The sequence below is a fragment of the Trachypithecus francoisi genome, unplaced genomic scaffold (assembly GCF_009764315.1).
Source record: "Trachypithecus francoisi isolate TF-2019V2 unplaced genomic scaffold, Tfra_2.0 Lachesis_group21, whole genome shotgun sequence".
Taxonomy (NCBI): Eukaryota; Metazoa; Chordata; class Mammalia; order Primates; family Cercopithecidae; genus Trachypithecus; species Trachypithecus francoisi.
Window position 1 is genome coordinate 5,040,026 of NW_022681467.1, and position 22,560 is coordinate 5,062,585.

Genomic DNA, 22,560 nt, shown 5'->3' on the forward strand with positions numbered 1-22,560 from the left:
TGGTCTTGAACTCCTGACCTCAAGTGATCCACCAGCCTCAGCCTCCCAACTGTATTTCTTTTTCAAGATTGTTTTGGCTATTCTGGGTCTCTTGAATTCCACATGAATTTAAGATCAGTTGGCTAATTCGTAACATAGAAACCACCTTGAATTTTCATGGGCATTGCATTTATCACTTTGCTTCATGATGACACTTAAAAATGAATATGCAAGTTCATATTTATGTCATAAAATTTCACTTGAATAGCAATGTAGTCCTAAGTTTTCCTGTGAAACCATCAGAAAACTTAAAAGAACATATTGATTTTGGACATCACATATGAACACAGGGTTTCAGTTTGTTTAAAGACTTTATTTACAACAGATGTCACAGCATGTTAGTCATAAAAATCATCAGAATCATCGGTGTTATGGTTTCTAGGGCGTAAAGCAGCCTCAATTTCTGAGTTACTGTCGTCAGTCTCACCCCAGAGGGCTGGAAAATAAAACCAGACAGTCATTTAACATTTCTGCACTCTGGTTAAGAGCTTACAAAACATCAGAGCACGGAAGGACTGGTTAAGCAGAGTGTCGGTCTGCAAAATGCCTAACAGGGACACCACATAATGTACCTGACCAGACACACCCAAATGCATGTCATACTGCACAAATTACACAAAGTGTGTCTTATGCACTGTTATGGAAAACAATTTGCAGACTATTTCCTTTTCCCTTCTGTTGTGCCCAACTCTTTATTACAGGATAGGGATTTAAAGTCAGTGTTACGGAAGCAGGGTTCCCTCGTGTGCTGTATCAGCCTGATGCCGCCCCACTTCAGCTGTCCCTCCACTTTTATCTCCCACTCTTCTGTATGAGAGCAGAGAGGAGAAGGGAAAGACGTGACAGAGGAATAAGCAGAGATGGTTAGCCTGAGACAGGGCTTTGGTTCACATCGTTTACTTGAGAGGTGATCCCAGGAACCATGGAGACAGTGTAACAAGGAAGACAGGAAGCCAATGAAGGGTATGATGATGAGTGGATGCCTGACAGTGAGTGGACAGGCAGGCCTCAGCCTGCTGGGGCCCCCTGAGAGACTGCAGAACTCTCCCCCAGATTGTCCCAGTGAAGAGCAAGGGAGTGGGGTTACTGATCCACCAACTTGCCTCTGTTGGTTGAGGGTTGCTCTCAACCCAGGGCATCAACTCCCTGGTACTCTGGGCTGCCTTGTGAGGGCTGAGCATGCTCCTGCAGCCAGAGAAAGCCCCTCAGGTAGAGAGACACAGCTGCTTGGTGCAGGAAGCTGTAGGCGCGTCTGTGAATTGGAGCTGAGGTGCCCTGTGGGTGGTCTGGCAGGATGTGGTGGTGGAGTGCACTGTGTCTACTGCATCAACAATCCCCTAACTCTGTGGACACCCGCATGGCAACACCTGCCAGCTCTGTGCTGACTTCTCATATGTGACCCGATCTCATCCTCACACCAGTCTGGCAAGGTAAGTATTAATGTTTCCACTTCACTGAGCAAACAAATGGACGCTGAAGGGGTTAAGAAATTGGCCACAATCACTGCCTATGAGTATCCAAGCTGGGAGTCCCACCCAAGTCATCTGACTCAAGCCCGTACTCTCCATCACAACCCACTGGGTACTTGTCTCCCCCACAGTAGGTAGCTGTCCTTCTAGAAGAGTGATTCACACTGGGGTGCTTGCTAAAAATGCAGATTCCTAGGCCTAGGTTCTACAGCAGCTCTGAATTAGTTTCCATCCTGCGTTAGCAAAGTGGGACATACTGTGCTAAATAAATAGTAGATATTTTTGTTATTGGCAGTAAAACTATTAATCGAATTATATCTTTAAGGTATAAGCAGTTTAAGAAGACAGGAGCTGAGAGAGCCCAAGCTGGGCAGGGGATATGCCACAGTGTTATGGTAGAAGGAAGGCTAGATTTTTCCTGTGAGCTGGGGGTTGAAGGATGAATAGGTGCTCACTGGGCTGCGGAGAAGGAAAAGGAACTCCCTAGAGAAGGAACAACATGGACAAAGGTACAGAGGCATAGGTGCGGTACAGCTGAAAAAAGCTGACTGTGGCTTGACCCAAACAGGGGACCTTGGGAGGAATAAGCTGCAGAGCAGAGCTGAGGCCTCCCAAGAATGGAGAAAGCTCAGACTACCCTGCAGGCACAGGGAGGCATTGGCAGTCCTTACACAAGAAGGTCGGGGCAAGCCAGGGTTTGGAGGCTGGTGGCCCGATGAAGGACAGTCAAGAGCTGGGAGGAACTCGGTATGAGGAAACCAGTAAGAGTTACTCCAAGAGGCCTGTCCAGTCATGAGCAATGGGTGCTTCCGACGATGGGGAGAGTCAAGAAACATTTTATCGGTAAAATACACAGTGCTGATAATTAATTAGACATGGAGGCCAGGATCCCCTACAAATTCATACTTGCAAATTACAATGCTCTGCCCCTGAGGTCCATGGCACCTGTGTGGTCCTGTCTGTGAAGAACTGAGCCTCCAGAAGCCCTCAGGCTCCACCCCAGGGAGAACTGCAATGGCAGTCCCTGTGAGCATGCCTGCTTCAGGACTCACACGAGGGTGTAAACAACAAATGCATGTCACAGAGTTTTTTGGTTAAAACATAAAAAGAAAATCTGTTGTCCGATTATCTCTCTTACCATTAGATTTTAACTTGATCATGGGTTTCTTTCTGTCTTCATGCCTGCAAAATAAAGAAACACTCTAAATTCTGGGAAAAAAACAAAACAAAACAAAAAAAACAATGAAACTAGTATTTTCATAATGAATGCATTAGAGAAGGAGCACTTTGATTCACTGGAGGCCAGAACTTTACACTTACTTCCCAGAGTTTAAAAGTAAAGGGAAAATATCGGGATGCAGCGTGGCCTTGTTGGGAGGGTCGCTACTCAACAGCATTGCTCCCGTCCCGTGTGCGTCCCCTCGGCAGGTCTGCATGGCCCACCCCGCGCTGCTGAGCTGTGCCTGTGTAGGGCTAGTGTTCTTGGGGGAGGATGATCGCATGGGCCCCTGAGGCAGAGGACCGGTTTCCCTCAACAGTCTTCTGGAAGACACTGATGCGTGAAGCTTTAGTGCCTTCAGGCAAGCTAAAAATGAAACACTGACAGTAGGGAATTCAGGATGTTGGTAAGGAAGTTAAAACACCGAGTCAAACCAGTGGCAGCAACACGAACAGCCTAAGAAAGGAGTTCAACACAAACACCTGGTAGAGGGCACCGCACGTGTCATACAAATGCTAGTGTCCAGGGCATCCAGGACCGAGTGACTTCTCGACTGAGGCCAATATGGCAAGAAAACTGGCTCCACGGGATACGATTTCTCTGTGTGCCTTTTCAGGAGCTTTTGCAATTTTAATGAATTTAAAAGTCTCCCCAGGGAGTGGCACTCGAATGTTTTATGATGCTGAGATTCTTTTTTTTTTTTTTTTTTTTTAATAAAGGAAAGAGGTTTAATGAACTCACAGTTCCACATGGCTGGGGACACCTCACAATCATGACAGAAGATGAAGGAGGAGCAAAGGGACATCTTACGTGGTGGTGGGCAAGAGAGCTTGTGCAGGGGGACTCCCGTTTATGAAACCATCGGATCTCATGAGAATTATTCACTAACCCGAGAACAGCATGGGAAAAACCCTTTCCCGTGATTCAATTATCTCCACCCGGCCCCGCCCTTGACACGTGGGGATTATTACAATTCAAGGTGAGATTTGTGTGGGGACACAGCCAAACCATATCAGGTATGTGCCTATCAAGCCATGGAACAACGTGAAGGAGCCTTAAGTACATATTGCTAAGTGAAAGAAGCCAGCCTGAGCAGACTGCATATTGTATGATTCCAACTATATGACATTCTGGAAAGGGCAAAGCTATAGAGACAGTTAAAAGATCAGGTTGCTTGGCAGGCCGAGGTGGGTGGGTGGATCACCTGAGGTCAGGAGTTTGAGACCAGCCTGGCCAACATGGCCAAACCCCATCTCTACTAAAAATACAAAATATTAGCCAGGCATGGTGGCGGGCACCTGTAATCCCAGCTACTCGGGAGGCTGAGACAAGAGAATTGCTTGAACCCGAGAGGCGGAAGTTGCAGTGAGCCAAGATCCTCACGCTGCACTCCAGCCTGGGTGACAGAGCAAGACTCTGTCTCAATCTCAAAAAATGCTGAGATTCTTTAAGAATTGCCTGAATGGTCACAGGAGATGTTGGTAGAGAAACCATTCTTGGTGCATAGCTTGACGCTTTGCCCTACCCCACGTACCACCACCGCCCTTCTCAAGGCCGGGGCCTTGCTCTTCTGACAAAGGAAACCCTGCAAATATCTTTTCCTTCCCTTTGGGCCAAGTCTGGTTGACTTTTGGCTTAAAAATCTACCTTTTGCTATAATTTACTGTTTTTTCAGAACAACATGCTTCGCTAATGTATCGTTTTCTAGGCTATCTTTCAGTATTCCCTTTAAATTTAGTGCCTGTTTCTTTAATTGCCATGACTGAGTAGTGCTCACAGCCACTTCTCCATGAAGCATGGAAGACCCCTACGAGCATCCGGAAAGGCCAGCAGCTGACTGACAGTCCTGGAGCTGCCAGGATTGTGGGGACCTGCCAGTGAGTTGAGCCTGCAAGAACCCGTTTTACAGAAAGTGACACACACATCACACACACACTAAATGCAACCCGCAGGGATGTCTCTTATTTCCCCACCTACCCCTATCTGAGGACACTGGGCTAGGTGCTGCAGGAGAGGGTGGATTATAAAAATGCCAGGAGGGGGTGGAAAGAGGCTAATTTGCCAGCCACGGTCCATATAAGAAGAGCCACAGGGGGAGCAGGAGAAATCTTTGCCAGCTGGGAGGACGAGAGCACTGTGGCAGGCGATTGGGGGAGCTGCAGGACCACAGAGGAAGCCAGGCACCTCCAAAGGCAGAGGCTTTCACAGGCCAGGACTGAGGAACAAGGTGTGGCAGCAGGGAGCCCCTGACACAGGAGAAAGGACACAGTGGCAGGTGAGCTCAGCTCCTTCCATCTCAGCAAATGGTACCCCAGACCCACTAGTCCCCCCAAGCCCCTCTCCAGTCTCCACTCCTCCTTCCTCCACACCCAGTCTGGACCTCGGTCCTGCCAATTCCCCCACCTCCCCACAATACTTCCTGCAGTCCTCGCCAGTTCCCTGGGCACTGCCAGCACACTGGGCAACAAAACTATCAGCTCTTGCTTCTATCTCTGCAACAACTTCCTAACTGGTGACATGCACTCATCTTGTCCCCTACAATCCATTTCCCACTAGGCAATGAGAGTGAGATTTCTGAAATGCAAATCTGGTCACTCCACTTCCTCGCTTAAAATTCTTCAATGCCTTTCCATTGATTTCTGCACAAAGACCTAAATCCCAAGCAGTGCCTCCAAGATGGATCCCCCAGGAGTGTCGTGCTGTCCTCCTGGAGTCTTCCCACTTCTGACTCCCTATCTTCACCACTGAGTCCTCATCAAGTTGCTGTTTCACATCCACTTGTGCAGCGAACAGATGCGCCACTCCTCCCCCTCTGAAATGCAAGCTCCATGCGGGCAGTGACCACACCTGTTTCAGCTCACCTGGGTAACGCGGTGCACAGCACTTAACAGGTGCTCAGTATGTTCACTTGGAATGAACAAGTGAACCTCACTAAGCATAGGGCCCTGCTTAAAGGTATTTGATCAATATTCAATTATATAATACTTGATTTACATATTTCTATTTAATATTGCACTTCAGAATCAAGTTCAAGTTTCTTTGGCTTCCCTGCTGGCAAAGAAAAAAAAAAAATCAGAAAAGCTAAAGGGAGAGGGGGAAAAAAAGGAGAAAGTCTCATGCACAAGGCTGTAAACACAAACAACATGAGAACCATCTATGCGAGTGTGTGCTAGTCGTCACTTAACTCATCAAAAGCAATCAGCCAGCAACGCTCAGTCCCACCACGGAGGTGACCCACTGAGCATTTCAGGGACCTCGCTTCTGCATGTGGCACTCTAGGAAAAAATGATTTCCTGAAGCCATGTCTCTATGAGGCCACTTGAACTTGCTTTTTCTGTTTGTCCTGTGGTTACACAGTGTGGCTTTGAGAACATTTAAGCCACAGGGAGCCAGTAAACATCCCAGTGAAATGTGAATTAATTGTGTAATGGTTCTTAATTGTCTGTGTTACTGGTTTTCTCACAGGAGACATGTTTCAGAGCTAAATGTGCGTGGGGCATGGTCTACCCACGGAGATGGGCAGAGTGTGCTTTTCAGTGTTTTGTTCTCCACTCTCATATCTAAGGGGCAATTATTTTTCCTTTCGGGAAAATCTCTGAAAGTCAATGTGACCCTGCAATTCATAGTTAATTTTTTTATTATACAGAATTCTTAGGGTCAACATTTTTTTCTCTAGGTCATGCCTAACATGTAAAGCTAAGGCAAGGCTGATGGAGAAGCCTGAGAAGTTTCTGTGGTGTGCTGGACAGAGCCAACTACTTTGGCTACTAGAGTAGATGAAAGAAAAACAAAACTGCATTTCAGAAAGTAAAATAAATCAAAGAGTTAAGGGTGTAGGCCATGGGATACGGTCACCATGTGGTCTTATGTGCTCGGAATCTAACTGCCAAATCTTTGCTGAGAGTGTAGAAGTAATGTTTTCATCTTGTAAGGCAGAGGTTTTCTGTAAAGAACCAGAGAGTAAATAGTTCAGGCTTTGTGGGCCATACGGTCTGCCACAACTACTCAACTGTGTTTGTAGCACGAAAACAGCCATGGACAATTTGTAAACTAAAAGATGTGGCTGTATTCCAATTAAACTTCATGTATAGACACGGAAATTTGAATTTCATACAATTTTCACATGTCATAAAACATTATTCTTTTAATTTTCATCCAACCATTTAAAAATGTGAAAACCACTCTTAGCTTGTGGGCTGTATGGACCCAGGCAGGGGCCTGGGCATGGCCCAAGGGCCATTACTGTTGTAAAGAATTGCCTCACATGAGGCCCATGCTGCAAGTCACAGAGCCTGCCTTTCCCCTGCACCGTGGCTCAGGGGCAACTCTTGGAACCCCAGAGGGTAGACTTGGTATTTTTTCCCTAGAAGTTTACAATTGGACTAGAGGTCCTACTTCAAAATAAACCATTTTCAGGCAAGACACTGCAGATGATTAACTGAGTAAATTAAAATATAACCATGTTCCACTAGTCTCATTTGAATGGGACAATTAGCTGGGTGTGGTGGCTCACGCCTGTAAGCCCAGCACTTTGGGAGGCTGAGGCGGGTGATCGCCTGAGGTCAGGGGTTCGAGATCGGTCTGGTCAACATGGTGAAACTCTGTTGCTACTAATAATATAAAAATTAGCCAGGCATGGTGGTACGTGCCTGTAATCCCAGCTACTTGGGAGGCTGAGGCAGGAGAATCGCTTGAACCTGGGAGGCAGAGGTTGCTGTGAGCTGAGATCACACCACTGCACTCTAGCCTGGGTGACAGAGCGAGACACCATCTCAAAAAAATTTAATTAATTAGTTTTAATTAATTAAAAATAATGGGACAATTATCTCTGCAGAATTTCCCAGTAGCTTTGGTCATTTTTTCTCCCAGCTGTGCCAGGAATGCCCCATTCCCAGTTCACTTGCTGCCGTTCTGCTGTGCTGACTTCACCACATCTCCCCCTCTACCTAGCCATTAAGCCATTTTATTTTGGATGCATTTTGGTAACTGCTTATAAATTCCCCTGCTATTGATAAACCAGATTAGGACAATGCTAATCAACATCACTTTTGTTCTCAACGTTATTCAACTTAAGAAGTTAGGGCCAGCCAGGACTTCAACAGAACAGGTTTGATCTGAGAGCAGCCCTGGTACAGAGTGAACACGCTACACATGGAGTCAGGATGACACAGTGTGCTATGGAAAACAGTAACAATTACGTGTCAGTTGTTCATTTTATATGAACAAAAGGCTAATGTAGCTAGAATTGGTCTACACAGTCAACATCAATATAAAGTTAGACAGTAAGGATGACTGACAATAGTAGGTTTTGCTTTGTGGAGCCAACAAGTAAAGACAAAAATGAGACACAGAATACCCAAGGCCAAGAAACCCACTATTCAATTAGAACACGGCATTCACAGATTATCAATCCAGAGCCTTCACTGTACAGTGGTGGAGCCCAGAGAGGTTGAGAGATGCGTCCTAAGACACACAGAGTGAGCCAGCAGCAGAGTAGAAGTGGAACAAAATGCTCCTCCCAGGACACTCCTACAAATGCACACCCGCCCCAAAGGGCCTCCTGAGCAGTAGTAAAACAGTAGGGCAGGGAGAACCCTGTCGCAGCATGTGCCTGGCTATGTGATCTGCTTTCAGAAGCTGAGACAGAATCAGCTCTGGGGCCAGAGAGACTCTGCTCACTCATGATCCTGTGCAAGATCCCTACCTCTTCAAGCACCGGTTTTCTTGTCTGTGGAATGGGGACAGCAATGCCTTCCTGGAAGTGTTCTGAGAAGTTTGCAGACAATCCTGTGAGAGCCTGCAGAAGGCAGACTTCAGTAAGCAGTGCCACTGCACTGCCAGCACATGTGGATCAACAAAAGCATGTGCTCAGTTTGGTGACGTGCAGCCGTGGGTTCTAAGTGGAGGTGATGAGTACTTAGGCACAGGCGCCAAGGAATGGGAGGTTTGGGGACAGACGGAGAGAAGACAGGTCTGAGATGCATGAAGTTTCTTCCTTGAGGAACCCGGTAAGTGGGTGCCCTTGAAATGGGAAGAGACAGGGCAACTGCCTCAGCCAGGCCTTCTAAGAGCAGGGGCAGAGCAAGGCATCGGACTCTGTGCTGGGGCTGCAGCAGCAAACAAGACAGACTCACTCGATGCCCTTGAGGTGTTCATGCTCCAGTGAGGAGACTGACACCAGAATAAATACCATGAAATGGGCTGAAAAGGCAACTGTGGGGTTGGCTGAGAACTGATGACAGTGGAATTGGGGGATGATGTTCCAGGCCTCCAGCATGTGCCAAGAGCTCTCATCAAGGTCAGGGCCCGAAGCCAGACACCTTTCCATCAGCAGACAAGACAGCAGCCAGGAAAGAACCCCAGTGAGACTCTGCAAGTGTGTTCACACAGGTCCTGCTTCCTGAAACTGGAGATGCATGAGCAGACGGCATATTCACAGTCATCACCAGTCTCCCTTTGAAAATGTATGTGTCCACACACACACACATTCACATACACACCCTCTCACACACTCTCACACACACACTCTCTCACACACCCACACACTTATGCAGATAACTGTATGAAATGCATGATTCCCTGCAGCTCAAGTACATGATGCCATACAGAAGTGAGGGAACTTGTACAGACTGACTTTTATTTAAAAAAAAACAAAACTAGAGTGAATGGTGCAGCTATATATCCATGCTTACTCACTCAGGAAGTGCAATGACTATCCAGCACTGGTGATTAAGAAACCCACTGATAGGCACGGTGGCTCGCTTATAATCCCAGCACTTTGGGAGGCCGAGGAGAGAGGATCACCTGAACTCAGGAGTTCGAGACCAGCCTGGGCAACCTGGCGAAATGTCGTCTCTACCAAAAATACAAAAAATTAGCCGGGCTGTGGTCCCAGCTGCTTCGGAGGCTGAGGTGGGAGGATTGCTTGAGCCTGGGAGGCAAAGGTTGCAGCGAGCAGAGATCATGTCACTGCACTCCAGCCTGGGTGACAGAGCAAGACCCTGTCTCTAAATAAATAAATAAATGAAACCTGCTACACTGTGGGAGGGAGGGTACTGGGAAGGGTACTGGGAAATGGCTTCTATCCCTGCACTACAGATGATAACAGAAATAGCTAGGGAGACCACAGGAGGGGCATGCTGTACAGCCAGGTCTCTGCTTAGGAAACTTTCAGAAGGTTGAGTTAAGCCTTGAAAAATCTAGGCCTTAACCAGGTAAAAGAGTGGAACAGGAGCATTCCACTAAAAGCCAGGGACATGAAATAGTGGGTCATACGAGGGCATGACATGCGGTCTGGTTGTTAACTTTCTTGAGCAGCGGGACAAGGGGAGCTGGCTGGTAAAGGTGTGCAGACTGCCCGTGCTTGACAGGGGTGCAGGCAACAAGGGCCCCCTGAGAGATTTGTGGCAGCAAAGGTGGGTGTCAGATACTCATTCCTGGCCAGAGCCGGAGCAGGGGGTGGAAATTTAAAGAAAAGAACAGAGAGAAAGCCTCATGCTAGTAAGACATTGATTCAATGTCATGGTCAATATCTTTTTTTTTTTTTTTTTGAGACGGAGTTTTGCTCTGTCACCCAGGCTGGAGTGTAGTGGCACCATCTTGGTTCGCTGCAAACTGCCTCCTGGGTTCAAACGATTCTCCTGCCTCAGCCCCCTGAGTAGCTGGGATTACAGGCACCTGCCACCATGTCCAGGTGGCATTTTTAGTAGAGATGGGGTTTTGCCATTTTGGCCATGCTGGTCTTGAACTCCTGACCGCAGGTGGTCCACTCACCTCAGCCTCTCAAAGTGCTGGGATTACAGGTGTGAACCACCGCATCCAGCCATCATTTTTTTTTGTTTGTTTTTTTGAGACGGAGTCTTGCTCTGTTGCCCAGGCTGGAGTGCAGTGGCCGAATCTCTGCTCACTGCAAGCTCCGCCTCCCGGGTTTATGCCATTCTCCTGCCTCAGCCTCCCGAGTAGCTGGGACTACAGGCGCCCGCCACCTCGCCCAGCTAGTTTTTTGTATTTTTTAGTAGAGACGGGGTTTCACCGTGTTAGCCAGGATGGTCTCGATCTCCTGACCTTGTGATCCGCCCATCTCAGCCTCCCAAAGTGCTGGGATTACAGGCTTGAGCCACCGCGCCCGGCTGTCATTTTTTTTTTTTTTTGAAACAGAGTCTTGCTCTGTTGCCCAGATGAGTGCAGTGGTACAATTTCGGCTCACTGCAAGTTCTGCTTCCCAGGCTCACGCAATTCTCCTGCCTCAGCCTCCCAAGTAGCTGGGATTACAGGTGCACACCACCACACCTGGCTAATTTTTTTTTTGTATTTTTAGTAAAGAGGGATTCACCATGTTGGCCAGGCTGGTCTTGAACTCCTGACCTCAAGTGATTTGCCTGCCTTGGCCTCCCAAAGTGCTGGGATTACAGGCGTAAGCCACTGTGCCTGGCCTGTCATATCATTTTTTAAAAAAGAAAAAATAGCCATGGCCTATTAACAAATATACCCAAGTTATTGTGACTTTGAGGCCTCACCAATTGAGTGTGGCAATAAGACTCAGAGGGTCCTGCCAGGAGCACTATCTATGATGTCCAGGATAAGGAGGAATGGCTCCCGGCAGGAAGTGTCCTTCCAGTTCTGAAGTCTAATTAGCAGGCTGAAAATAGCGAATTTATGAGAAGACATGGTCTTTAGACTCCAAATTCTAAAATTTTAAGTAATTTTTGACTGCTACCGGAAATCAGTATTACAATTTCTAAAGGAGCAATTTCAGCTGGAACGTTCCTCAAAACAAACATATGTTTCTGAAAAACAGAAGGCAAAAAATAATCCAGAAAGAAAAAAATCCCAATGACTGTGCCAACAAATCTCTGTAAACACTAATTTTAGGTTTTAAAGGTCTACCAGTAATTTAACAAAGTCTGAGCGCCCCCTGATGGTTAATCAGGGGTCCTACAGAAGACGCCACTTTTAGCTACCTGAGGTCAACTTGTTAACTTTTCTCTTCAAATAATCAAGCAAGTCATTGTTCTTATTTGCTTTGTGCAGAAAAAACAAAGTATGTAGGCTTGTGATAAGAAATGTGACATATTTAGGAAGCTGCCAATTCAGTGAAATTTAACAACGGAGATGTGCCAAACCCAAGACAGAGAAGAGTGCTTTAATATAAGAACCCAAAGGACTTCCAGGAAAAACTCATAATATTTCACTGGACTATTGGTTCCTTATAATCTTTATGTTATCCTAGGGAAAACATCACAGTGACCAGGCAAAGACAGAAAATGCCACCGCCCCCACCAGAGCATCAGCTGCAGGCTGGCGCCCTCCACTGGCCGCTCTGGTGGCTGCAAGGCTGGCACAGAATGCCACCCATGGTGGCCCTGCCAGGGAACAGTGGCTGGGTGACTTCTGCTACCTTTCCCCCAGGCAATTATGCTGCAAGCACACACCCTTTCCTTTTGGTAAAACATTATCTGGTCCAACCAGTAAGCTGAAGTTACAAGGCAGGAACCAGCAAGCTAAGGGCAGGCTGTTAAAATATACTCTCCATTAAACAAATGGATCCGGGAGAGTGAAAACTGCTTGCTGGGGAAGGTAAAGCGAGACAATGTTTGCAGAGGAGAGGAAGCTCTGGCATGCACCCCTGAACAAAAGGGAACAAGTGGTCTTTACTTGGAGAACGGCTTCCTATTAGGACTCACTCCTTCGTACATTATGCCTTTCATCCCCACTCAACCACAAAATGATTTTGCTGAAGCAAATACAATGGTAGAAAAAGATTTACACTGAAAGAATCTTTAATAATAAACTGTTGCCAATCTGCCTACTTGCCCGTGATTTATAATACAATAAACATCGGATTCTATTACGGCTCATGCACTGAAGCTGCTGCTCTGAAAACCGGCATATGAAAGCACCCGAACCCCACCACCATCACAATGAAATGAGCATGTATAAATGTGCTAAGAGTATCTCTTTGCATCTTTTATAGCTTGTGTGTATTAATCTGTAACGCTTATTAAGAAAGTCATTGCTATGCAAAGCAGCACCCAATCCCTTTCTCTGGCTTTTCAACAGGAGTACACTGTTTAGCCAATAGGACGGACCCTCTGGCCCTCATTCTGCATTCATCACAGGCAACATTTGCACAATGTATCTCTCAAAGGCGGCTGAAAAGAAGGCCTTAATACTCATGTAAACAACTGCAAACCAATTACTTAATGAATCAGGCCCACACATAATGAGGTGCAGACAAAGAGCTATAAATGCATTTTTGCGCCCAAGCCGCTGCTTTAAAGTAAAATCCCTCAGCTGTAGTTTGGGCTTAACTAGCACATCATAATTATTGTCTCTAGGACATCAGAGGAAGCCATTTTTTTTTTTAGGTCCAGCGGGTTTTTTTTTTTTTTTTTTTTTCTGAGGTTGCTCATCAGCTCACTGACAAAATAGAGCAAAGAAGAATTTTAAAAGTGCTACAGCAGCACTGCACTGTTATGTTTATTCTCAAGTACCGGGTTTCGAGACCACTTGTAAAAGCAATAAAGCACAAGGAGTGACTGCAGTAAGTGGGATCCTTAAATGTAAGCCTCTAAGAAATTTCAGTGAATCCAGCACAAACAGCAAAACTGGAGCTCTCCAAAGCCCAGGGTGGCGTATTAACAACACCAAACCCAGCACAAGAACCCAACTGTGACAAACAGCACGCCAAACCTACGCCCTCTGGGCCCAGACCTTTTCATCACTGGATTATTATCAAGTGCCTAGAACCAAGAGTTCCTTGAAGGCCTTTTTGTGTTTTTTTTTTTTTTTTTTTGCTTGTTTTCTTAAAGGGGATGATGAGATTACTTGTAATTTATTAGGAAATTCATTTCATACAGAAATAATACTAATAACAAAAGGCCTCTGCCTCAATTTGAAGGAGGAAAAAAGTATGATTTTAGTTTAGTGAAATATAGACAAGATGTGAAATTATTAGGCTGAGAAATGTTCTACAAAATCCAATTGCTTTCTCAATGTCTTCAAACATTTCCCAAAGAACCTATGTAAAGACTGTTGAGGAAGAACTGGGTTTTTTAGTGCCTCTATATATTATTAAGCCAAATGGTAACATTCGGCCCTGAAAACTATCTGTAGAATTTACTGTCTTTTAAAATTTCTTTTAGGAGACCTAGAACTTGAATTTATAATATAATCGTAATAACATAATACTTTTAACACTCTTCCTGTTCCGTTTACCTCCCATTTCCTTCAAAAATATGGATGAAAACTCAGGCATTAAAAATAATAACTTCTGATAATTAAATGAGTTATCTCCCTAAAACTGAACTTGTCAAGTTTCTAAAACCCATAATTTTAGAAATTCAGTCTCATTTTAATATACTCCAGGTTCTAAAAACATTGTATTGTTTTATAAAATAAGAATAAAAATAGGATTTTTTTATTTAAAAAATTCGACATTCCTGGCTCAAATTATTTTCTCTTATGGAACATTGTATGTTATACTAGAAATATAAAGTTCCTGTTCTAAAATTTCATCACAGACAAGCAGTTAATTCAAATGTAATATAATCATCTGAAGGACACCTTTTTACTGAGCAATGCTGTTCCAAAAGGAAAGTTGCTATGCCATTTTAAATAATATTTAGCTCAAAGCGAAAGAGCAAGGTATTTCATCAGATGACGGCTGATATCCCCATCTATAAATTCTAAGTGACCTGAAGCTACTGTGATTAGTATTTTATGTTAATGACAAATTCAGCACACAACTCTCTTAGCACTGCTCAAAAAACTTACAAGGAGTGAGTACTACAGTTTGACAAATGTGAAGAGATAAATTTTGTTCTTTATGGAAAACAAGCAAGAAAGTATTAGAAAAGGAAAGAATAATCTAGCCTGAACACACTTGGTTAAAAAAAAAGAGAAAAATAAAAATGAATATCCAGCAATTACTAGTTTATATATTAGCCATCACAAAAAGAAGAAACATGCCACTTTATTTCTTTTAAGGCCTGATGTTTTCTCTCTGCCCTTTTTTCTGACAACCTCCATTGTGTGATCTCTAAGCAGTCCTACTGCGAGCAGCTGTAGACGCTAATTTGTGGTTCACTGAGGTGTCAATTGAGTCTTAAACCAAGGAAACAACAGCTGCAAAACAATACTTGGCTCTGGTGCAAACATTTTCAAAGGTAGACTAAAGTTTCAACTGTTATTTTAGATAAACAAAAACCCAAACCATAACCCTCCAAGTCACACAACAAAATAATATGCAGCTAGAGTTTAATTCATTGCATTGTGACATTTCTCATCTTGTTGCTGCTATTCAGAAAGGCTTTCACAACTTTACCTTGACAAAGGACTTCCTTCACTAGATGAAAAACTAGCTTCCGACGTAATTTTGTTAGCTGTCTTTGTCTCGAATGCACCGCTGCCAATATTCAAACCTGTGATAAGCGTAAACATGGAGAGTGAAGGTTAGCTGTCATGTAGCCACGGGACAAAATGAATAAAGTGGCCTCACAGTAAGTTTGGTGAAACAAACGCCAGCAGAGGAAGAATCTGTTCAAGCCACAGAAGGCAAGGGAACTTCTGAGGCAGAGAATGAAATGCTGGTAGAATATTGAAAGGGAGTAGGCCGCTTTCCTGTGATACCTAAACAGAAGCCACAAAAAGTGAAAACTGAAATCATCCAAAGAGTTCAATTTTAAATGACCAAGATGCACATGTAGGCATATGGATCTCTACTGTGTCACAAAGCACTGGATAATTCCCATTGTTATAACATATGAGCAGCAAACCAGGGCTCAGAAATAATTGAGATCCGTGGATAAGTTACCCACCTTATCCGTTAAGCCCCTCTGTAAAATCCTCTATTTTCCATCCCACAGAGGAGAAAGAATCTCCACTGAAAATCATCAAGGCCACTCTTTACCAGCCTCAAAAGGTTGAGGAGGAGGATGCACACTCCACCTCTTTCTCTGGAGCCAGAGACTTGGATATTCCCACAATGCCCCCAGTTTTTGCAGGGCAACCCCTGACCTTTGCCTTCTGGGAGTTCTCAGCCTTGGATATTTCTGCTACAGGTCTGCTTCTTAATTGGCAGTCACAATCAGAGACACAGCATGCATGGGCATCTGTGCAAAAAGCATTTGCTGAGTTTCTAACCTGGAACCTGCCTGCTTTCATGTACACTCTGCAGCAAAGTGATTATTTTAGAAATGTGTCCACATTCAGCCCAAAGAGGGTGTCCACATGCTTACCAGGAGGAGGTCTTTTCAGACATGAAAACTAAGGCTTGAGATTTAAGAGGCTTTCCTCAGGACAGGTCCACAGACTCAGAAGTAAGTGAAACATGCACTGCTTCTTCATTAGATTTGGGGTGGGCTCCTTGAGTGCAGAGTGCACCACCACCTCTCATCCCTGCTACTTCTAACACTGTGAAGCTGCCCTACACCCTCCAGTCCACTTTCTGTTTTTCATTTTTTTTTTTTTTTGAGACGGAGTCTCGCTCTGTCACTTGGGCTGGAGTGCAGTGGCCGGATCTCAGCTCACTGCAAGCTCCGCCTCCCGGGTTTACGCCATTCTCCTGCCTCAGCCTCCCGAGTAGCTGGGACTACAGGCGCCCGCCACCTCGCCCGGCTAGTTTTTTGTATTTTTTAGTAGAGACGGGGTTTCACAGTGTTAGCCAGGATGGTCTCGATCTCCTGACCTCGTGATCCGCCCATCTCGGCCTCCCAAAGTGCTGGGATTACAGGCTTGAGCCACCGTGCCCGGCTCACTTTCTGTTTTTCTTTGGGACTCAGATAAGTCCTTAGGATCAGAATGAGAGTAAGGGTAAAAGACAACACACAGCCAAAGGATCTGACCACAATGACAGTGACGGCAAACACAGGCAGGAGCACTTTGAGTATGGGGCAAGGGAAATGAATTTAGGGGTGCCTGACTATATAACCTAGAGTGTCATTTCATTTATGAATAAATTAATAAAAATGCATTAAGTACTAGGTTATTAATAGTACCATAATCCATAATTTCAGATACACATCCAAACGGGATTACAACTTATATGTCAGATTTACTCATCTTTTTTTTGTTTTTTGAGATAGGGTCTGGCTCTGTCACCCAGACGGTAGTGCAGTGGCGTGACCTTAGCTCACTGCAACCTCTGCCTCCTGGGCTCAAGCCATTCTCCTGCCTCAGCCTCCTGAGTAGCTGAAGCGCCTGTCACCATGTCTAGCTAATTTTTGTATTTTTAGTAGAGACAGAGTTTCACCATATTGGCCAGGCTGGTCTTAAACTCCTGACCTCAGGTGATCCGCCTGCCTTGGCCTCCCAAAGCGCTGGGATTACAGGTGTGAGCCACAGTGCCCAGCCAAATTTACTTATCTTTTGCACTTGTCCAATTAACTACTGAAAATAACACTTACCAGAAACAGATGTGTGGAGTCACTTTCCAAAGTATGTGTGTCATTTATCCAGCTGAAAGGCTCTGAGCAAGGTGTTACTCTCCTGGGGACTCATTTGTAAAATAGGAGTGTTGAATACATTCTTTCTAATATCCCTCTGGATTCCAATTCCATGACTCAAATGTGAAGAAGGTCATGGAAAGCAAACAGTTAAGAGTTTGCAAGTGATGACAGTCTCCATCAGGACAGAGGCCCTGTTTTATAACTCAGTAAACTACAATGTCTTATGTTCAAATCACCCCTACCACCACAATGGCTGGCTCTCCTAGGGAGCTTTTCACTGTTAGGCACTGTGCTGGGCACTTAACATGCAGTGGCTCACCAAATCCTCAAAACCACCAAAATAACTGAATTTTGTGCCACAACTGACTTTAACCACTAATATTATCTAGGAAATAGCTCTCCAAACACAGCTAAGTCTGATGGACCGTAAGTATGTCCCTCGAAAATATCTGTCTGAAAAAGACATTTTTTGTTTTATTTTTTAGATCGGGTCTTGCTCTGTTGCCCAGTGCAGTGGTGTGATCATAGCTTGCTGCAGCCTCAAACTTCTGGGCTCAAGTGATCCTCCTGCCTTATTAGCCTCTTAAGTAGCTGGTAGTGTAGGAACATGCTAACATGTGTGGCTAAGTTTTAAATTTTTTGTAAAAACAGTGTCTTGCTATATTGCCCAGGCTGGTCTTGGGACTCCTGGCCTCAAGCACCTCTCTCACCTTGGCCTACCAAAATGCTGGGATTACAGGCATGAGCCACTGTGCCTGGCTGAAGAAGACATCCTTGAGACAACCAGGAAATCTGAATATGGACCGGGAATTACATGCTATTTAGAAATCACTGTTCATTCTGCTAGGTGAAATTATGGCATGGTGGCTAAGAAAGCCATTAATGTGGATTTCCTTCTGTATTAATCCATTTACTCTCACAAAGGAAACTGAGGTAACTTATGCTTTAAAAACTGGTGTAATGAAAGGAAAACCACTGAAAATAACAGATGTACAATAACAAAGTATAAAAAAAAAAATTATAATTAAAACAAAATCCTAGATTGAGGGAACTATAATTAAGCTTACAATTTAGCTTTCCTGACTGGGCATGGTGGCTCACACCTGTAATCCCAACTCCTCGAGAGACCAAGGCAGGCAGACAGCTTGAGTCCAGGAGTTTGAGACCAGCCTGAGCAACATGGCAAAACCCTATCTCACAAAAAAATACAAAAATTAGCTGAGTGTGGTGGTGTGCACCTGTAGTCTCAGCTACTTGGGAGGCTGAGGTGGGACGATTGCTTGAGACTGGTAGGTTGAGGCTTCAGTAAGCCATCATGCCACTGCACTCCAGCCTGGGAGACAGAGCAAGACCCTGTCTCAAAAATAAATAAATAAACAAACAAACAAACAAATAAAATATAGCATTCCTGGGATTTACAATCCTTTCAGTAAAATAACTAAAAATCCCCCAACATTCTGGTGAGGGAAAGCAGCCCAGTACAACACTGCCCATTGAATGACAAAGACACTAGCAGTCGTGGGGAAGAGAAGGAATTTGGGTGTGTCTTCCCAGGATCACTGATGACAAGTCACTATGATGACATGCTTGGCAGAATCCAGGGCCTGGGAGGGCCACTGCCGTGCTGGCCAGCACATGTCTAGGACACAACAAAAGGGCTTTTCCACATGTCCGTTTGCCAAGGATAAAAAAAGTACTAGCTCGGCCGGGCGCGGTGGCTCAAGCCTGTAATCCCAGCACTTTGGGAGGCCGAGACGGGCGGATCGCGAGGTCAGGAGATCGAGACCATCCTGGCTAACACGGTGAAACCCCGTCTCTACTAAAAATACAAAAACTAGCCGGGCGAGATGGCGGGCGCCTGTAGTCCCAGCTACTCGGGAGGCTGAGGCAGGAGAATGGCGTAAACCCGGGAAGGCGGAGCTTGCAGTGAGCTGAGATCCGGCCACTGCACTCCAGTTCGGGCAACAGAGCGAGACTCCGCCTCAAAAAAAAAAAAAAAAAAAAAAAAAAAAAAAAAAAAAAGTACTAGCTCATTCTGTCCTGGTGACAGCTTGTTACAGAGCAAACTCCAGAAACCTTCATAAAGAATAACCACCCTTCCCTGAACACAGCCCTGCCTGCCACTTTGGGCCCCTGGACACTGCCATTTGCTCTTACTTACCTGACAAGTGTGACATAGAAGCATCTGCCTTTTGAAACCTGTTTTCAGTTTGATTTGTATTATCCTGAAGGGTAGCCTTCTTCAGTAACTGGTAGGCTTCTGTTTCTATTGATTAAAGAAAAACACAGAAATACCACATTTTTTACTGCCCAGAAAGCAGCTTTTAAAATTCTTCCTACGAGATGAACACTTCTCAAATGCATGCAAATTATTATTTTTTGAACTGTCACGTTTTAGACATTCTGAAAATAAAAACAATTTAGTTGAAACCAGGTTTCAAGACTCAAAGACAAGTTGTATGAGTTTATTTGAGGCAGCCAAATTCTAGTCTGTGGGTCTGTGGATAGGTTCACCATCACAGTAAAACATTTTCACTTCCCTCTGGGCCTTGTAGAGGCAGCTACAGGAATGAACCAGAAGAGAAAGCAAGCCTTCCTAGGTTGCCAGGTCACTCAGAAACTCTCTTTGCTCCAGCCCTTGGGCTCTCACACTCAAGTGCAGGGGCTCTGGGACAGGGCTGGGGGAATGGGGAGAGGGTCAAGAAGGGTGGTGACAGCTGGATGAGTTCAGAGTCCCACAGCTGAGGAAATCTAACCAAGTCTTGCCACGGGGAAGGAGCGAGAATGGGTTTGCAGAGAGCAAAGCCAGGCGTCCACAGGGATCAGTGGGAGCCTGTACATGCTCATGTTCATAGGATGCTCTTGGCCATGCAGTGCTTCTAATGGCATCTGCTGTAAGTGAAATTGGGGAAGACTGTTGGGAAAAACAGTAAACAAAAATACATAAAGAACCTGAGTGACACAACCTTCCCCATTACTCTAAGTTTCAAGAGCACCCAGATGAAATACAGGATGAAGAATCAGAGTTTCAGCACAAACATAACAAAACAGCATCCATGTCTACATCTTCAACGTAACACAAAAGGAGTCCCACTGTCAATGCCAGGGGCTGGCAACAGGTTGGATTCCTGCTTTCGCTGGCTTCATTTAAGGACTTAACCATGAGACCCTATTACTGGATTAAAACTATCATCACACTGAAGAATAAAAACACAACTTACCTTGCCCTACTGAAAATCAGTCAAGATAAAAATGAGTACTTAAAATGAACATTATACTTTGGAATATTAAATACTATATAATTAAAATACATACAGATCAGGGATTCTTCACTCTGAAGATAATAAATTCTAAGGCAACACTTTTTTAACATTGCCGGATTGTGAAATCAGTTTAGGTCATTGAAACTAGTATTTTGAAAAATCTAATAAAGAAAACATCAGCAACAGTGCATACAGATGGGAAAGTGCTGTTTTGTGTAATGTGTGTTGGGGGCGGGGGGCTGGGATGAAAGTGTCTCCTGGTGAGGCTGGTCACACTGTCCTAGGATGGCTCCAATGGGATGGTGTCCTGAGGCCCTTTGGCTAATCCTAAGATCCGCGTTACTTCAAATACACTGTAAGGTAATTGTGAAAGAGGGACAATATTAATAAAACCAAAGACAGAGTGTCTGAATTCTAAAGGTAAGGAATCAGTGTAAAAGAGGTAAAAATGCCCTGTTTTGTTTTTATTTTATAAAAATCAACCAAAAAGTTTTTCAGCTCTCAGGATACAACTCCAGATCTTAATGACCACATGTTATTTTTACATTCAATTAAACTTATTTTGCCAAGGAAAAGATAGCAAAGATGGGAATTTAAAAAAAAAAGGAGCAGCTTCTTGATAAACAAAGCCTCCTGGCCACTGGAAGCTGGAGTTACGTACTGCAAATTCATTTCTCCATTGTCGGAAGGCAAATCACTTGACTCCAGTGAGACGGTGCTCCTGCTTCTCAGAAACCAGGAAAACGTGTCACTGGCAGTCAGAAGGGGATTTCTGTGAGAAGTATCAAGCTAGTAGTCCTGAGGTAATTTCAGATTTGGGGGGGATTAAGCATTCTGCTCAAACAGAAGAAGGGCTGATAGTATTACTGGTTTGAGGTTAGCAAGGGAGGAAACTGCCAATGTGAAGTGAAATCACTTCTAGCAACAAGGCACCATTTTGATACTCTGGAATAGATGAGCCCTTTCTATGTTCCACACTTTCCATCTGGTCCCCCTCCCTTCCTTCCTGAAGAGTGCGAGCTCAGGAGCTTTTGGCTAACCACCCACCCTGAGATGGCTCACTCTCCTGCCCCATTCAACCAGAGCCCACCACTTCCCAATCACCTCACTGGTGTTTCATCCTTAAGCCTCTGTGGCCTTTCTCCAAGCAGAGTCACCGAAGCCCACCTGGGTAGTTTTTATTTGGGATGCAGCTGCCCCGACCTGAGTCATAAAGGACAGGCAAGATCAGGCTGAGGACTGCTGGGCACATCTCTCACCGCCAATCCCAGTGCGCACTCCCTCCAATGGTTTAAAGGCAAAGTGAAGTTTAAAAGGTACAAAGATGAAGTGCATTCACCTAGAGGAATGACACTCACTGAGGCAGGACCACAGATGTCAAAGCTGGAGAGGGCAGAGAGCCTAGCACTGTTGCCGCCCAACTGAGGATCAGATGCACCAGAGCTGGAGTCGCTCTCCCTATGCATCACCCCCCTATTTAGTCAGAATTGTTGCCCAAAACTATTTATGAAAGTCTGAGAGATGATCTACATAGGAAAAACAAAATTAATAAGGGTTGGTTAAAACAAATTAGAAGTGGTTAAAGGATACATAGTCTGCATAGAACAAGGTTGGAGAAGGGAAGGAAAGTTCAGGTATTGCAAACAGACTGGACAGGGTGGGCATTGTGGATGCAGATGCCTCTGGGGCCAAGCAAGTATCTCCAAGAATTGACTATGGCCAGGCAGGAACAGCAGGAAGCGGCTGCCCTGTAGCAGGCAAGGAGGCACATGACTTGTCCATAAAGCACAGCTGCTCCTTGGCTCCAGCCAATTGCTGCCTGGTGGGAAGGTGGGCCTGGTCTTGCCAGACTTCTGCCTTTTCTTTCTTCTTTTTAAAAATAAAACACTGCACAGACAAAACAGAACATATTTGTAGCCTCAAAACTAGATGGTACCGAGCAACTTTTTGTGTTCACTGAAAGTGGTACAAGAACACTTAGGGAAAAACTGCAGCCAAATAATACAAGCTAGATATCAGGAAAAGCTTTCTTATTGAAAAGGTTGTTGGAACATGTTATCCAGGGAGGATGCATCAGCTGTATGAAGATTTTTAAGGGGCTGTCTGTATCAAACAGACCAGGT

General features: G+C 44.9%; 1 protein-coding gene across 8 annotated transcripts in view; it reads right to left on the bottom strand.

Annotated features, from left to right (window-relative positions):
• Positions 1-331: 331 nt before the first annotated feature.
• KIZ (kizuna centrosomal protein) overlaps positions 332-22,560 on the bottom strand; it is a 126,554-nt gene continuing 104,325 nt past the window's right edge. For 4 of the 8 annotated variants that reach the window (XM_033185459.1, XM_033185455.1, XM_033185451.1 and 1 more), the window contains 4 exons: positions 19,336-19,440; positions 15,053-15,149; positions 2,647-2,690; positions 336-475 (listed from right to left, as the gene is read on the bottom strand). In XM_033185459.1, the coding sequence (XP_033041350.1) occupies positions 378-475; positions 2,647-2,690; positions 15,053-15,149; positions 19,336-19,440 (344 nt within the window). In that variant the 3' untranslated portion in view covers positions 336-377. Of the gene's footprint in view, positions 476-2,646; positions 2,691-6,582; positions 6,671-15,052; positions 15,150-19,335; positions 19,441-22,560 lie in introns of those variants that run through there. The other 4 variants (XM_033185458.1, XM_033185457.1, XM_033185452.1 and 1 more) reach the window with 3 other exon arrangements.